At 38.2% G+C, this 3,281-nt stretch overlaps 1 protein-coding gene across 1 annotated transcript in view; it reads left to right on the forward strand.

Annotated features, from left to right (window-relative positions):
* rgs18 (regulator of G protein signaling 18) overlaps window positions 1-3,011 on the forward strand; it is a gene marked incomplete at its 5' end in the record, with an annotated part of 13,700 nt that extends 10,689 nt beyond the window's left edge. The window contains 1 exon segment of the mRNA XM_014021709.1: window positions 2,120-3,011. Coding sequence (XP_013877163.1) covers window positions 2,120-2,374 — 255 coding nt within the window.
* Window positions 3,012-3,281: the final 270 nt, after the last annotated feature.

Genomic DNA, 3,281 nt, shown 5'->3' on the forward strand with positions numbered 1-3,281 from the left:
TATATATATATGTATATATATATATGAAAAGCATGAACACATAACCCCGGTCCTGGCTTCTCTCCATTGGCTTCCTGTTCACCTGCGAATTGATTTTAAGTTTTTATTGTTGGCTTTTAAAGTTTTTAATGGTCTTGCCCCGTCATATTTATGTGATCTTCTTAACATTTACACTTCAGTCAGAGCACTCAGGTCTACCAACCAGTTTCTGTTAGATGTTCCTAGATCCAAACTGAAATCTAGAAGTGACCGGGCTTTTGCAAAAGCTGCTCCAAAGCTGTGGAACAGTCTGCCTTTTCTGGTCAGCAGAGACTGTTGAGGCTTTTTAATCTTTGCTGAAGACCCATCTCTTTTCTTTGGCGTCTGACTAAGACCGAGTTGGAGGTTCAGTTAGAGCTTTTTTATATATTATATTGTGTTTCTGTTCAGCTTTGGAGATGTTGAAACTTTCCAAAACAATTTGCGAACTCTTTAAATGCCCACAATCTTTCCACATCTTATGCAGCCTATACATCATTAATGTAGCCATTGTATCATTTTTCACACAGTGTGTTGCTCACTGTTATGATTTTACAGTTGTCTTCAGAATCCAGAGTYCGTACTCCCACATTCTCATTGACTCCCATTAAACTTGAGCTCAGATGTTTTGTTGTCTTTTTAACTTACCACTGTAGACACTAACGGTGTTTCTGACATAAGAGTAGACTCAAGAAGCAAGTCAGTTTTATTTTATGACATTTATTATAAAAGAGAAATAAAGACAATAAGAAATCGTGAAACAGGAGTAATGCAACTGCAGATCACACATTCCTCAGAWAACAGGAATCTGAGGAAGTTTTGGCCCCATGACATCCAGAACAAGGATCTCATATTTACCATAGTCTGCTGACTCGGACCAGTCTGTGGAACCTGCGTGGTCAGAGCATTCCAGAGCCACTGGAACAGACCTGCTTCATGTTTCCACAACAGGAGTTATAACAGGAGGAGGAAAATATTGGGCCTCATGCAAGAACATGTTCGTATTCTTATCCTAAATTTCTCTTACTTTTGTTCGTACAAAGAGTTCGTACGAACATGTCACGTCAGATTCAACAAACTCTTCTATCTTCAGGAAAAGTGTGTAAATGAGCTGCGTAAATTCCACCTGTTCGTATCCAGCTGCTCGTGCACGCGAGAGGAGATTAGCATAATTACCACCCCAAAAACACCATATAAGGRTATGTTTCCTGCCTCAGATACAAGGAAGTGTTCATTCATGAAAAATGACAGTGAAAATTAAAAAGAACTTTACGAGTTCAGAGACTGAAGTCCGTCTGTCAGAGATCCAGAAAAGAAGCGGCAGCGCTGCGCACCGTTGCATGAGGCCCAATGATTGTGTAGTCTAAACAGTTCTAATTTACAAGAAATCACAACACCTTTGGGTTCATGAGTATCAAATGTTGTCAGGGTTCTGACCACATGAAACACAGACTCGTGTGGAAAGATGGCATAAATAAAATGGATTATTCACAATAAAATAAAAACTACATGTTTGAAAAGCACATGTTTTGGCTGTTTTACTACTCAACTTATTTTTTCACAGGTTTTATTTCAGTTGTTTATTTAAAAGTGCATTTTAATAAAAGTTAATACACATGACAATTCATAGGTAAAAAAAATAATTAATTAAAAGCAGAATAAGTCAAAATGATATTTTTCATGTGTAGTCCCCTGGCCATGATGCTTAAAAACCAGTAAAATAGAACAACATAAATACAACAATAACACCCAATTAATGAGGACAAGAAATTGGATTAAAGAAATCCTGACAGATTAGGAGAAAAACAATGCTTCTAAAAAAAACAATACAATGCAGATATACAGGTTTACTTTCCTGTCTTCATTTCTGCCTGCCTGCCTTATTAAGAGTGCCGTCAGGATGTGTGCAGTTACCATGGTGACTCTAATGAGCCAGCTGTAACATTTATTTTGTTCTCGGTTCTCTTCGTGGAACAAGGTTTCTGCAGATTAGAACAACATCAGGTCCTGGATTAATGGGCTTCAGAGAAAAGAGTTGCTAAATGATCATTATTGTCTTCATCTGTCAGTTGGGATTAAGTTCTACGTTCTTTTACCTCAGGTCAACATCGACTACAACACCAAGACGGCCGTCAAGAAGAACATGGAACACCCGACAAGAAGCTGTTTTGAGGCGGCCCAGATGAAAGTCTTCAGTCTGATGAAGAAAGACTCGTATCCCAGGTTCCTGCACTCTGACATTTATATGCGCATCACTCGGAGGAAGGGCCCCGGGGCCAACATGTTCCGCCGGAGGTCACGTTCCTGCGTGTTTAACGAGAGGGGCGAGGCCACAACAGAACCATCGGCGTGGTGATTGGGACCTGACCTGCACACGTGGAGTGGATTGACCGTTGTTTGCAGCACGAGTGCTGAGATATGCTATYTGGTGGTTTTATTTTTTCTTCTTCTTTTCTGCAAGTTCTTATTTGCAGAGTGCAATATTTTTGTGTAACAGGAGAGTTTTTATAATGGATTATTGCACAAAAGCACCACAGCAACTTGTCATCATTGGTTGTAGGAAGATWCGTTTTGGGAAATGTGCTTTATTTCCCAGATTTACTAATGATTTCTTGATTTCTTTTGTTAGCATGTTTAGTTAATCTCAGCGTAGCGTAAAGGCTATGAAGCGGTGACAAGCGCTGACGTGGATTAAACGATWGTTTATAAGAACATTAGTTAACTAAAATCCTAAAAACGAGTCATGGCAGTGGCATTATTTTGGCCTAGTGCTTCCTTAGCCTAATGCAGTAAACATTTTTTGTTTACCTATCAACTTAACGGTACTGACAAGATTATTTAATTGCATTATCGCAGTCTTTATGCTGCGGTATCAGTATTGATCACGAACACAAAGTTGTTTTCTTACACAGTTTGTTCACTTTTCCACATTCTGCACAGCTCCAACATAACTGAGACCAAGAGTCTTTCAAAGGATGTTTTGCCATGTTGAAATGGGTTTTTGTAAAAAATAATAATAATAATATTAATAAAAAAAGTTTGGAACAATTAAATGTAACCTTTGACTGTTGTACACAGCTTTATGAAGACTTTCATTTTGACTATGCGAGTCTTAAAATAGACCAAAGCGTCTTCCTGTCATCTTAGAACAGTTTCAGTTTCCAAACTTTTATGGCTGGTTGATAAACCCTAACATCACCATCATTTTTACATTAAATAGTTATTAATTAGCAGAGGTTTATAGTAACTAAGTACATTTACTT

The sequence above is a fragment of the Austrofundulus limnaeus genome, unplaced genomic scaffold, assembly GCF_001266775.1.
Source record: "Austrofundulus limnaeus strain Quisiro unplaced genomic scaffold, Austrofundulus_limnaeus-1.0 Scaffold302, whole genome shotgun sequence".
NCBI lineage: Eukaryota > Metazoa > Chordata > Actinopteri > Cyprinodontiformes > Rivulidae > Austrofundulus > Austrofundulus limnaeus.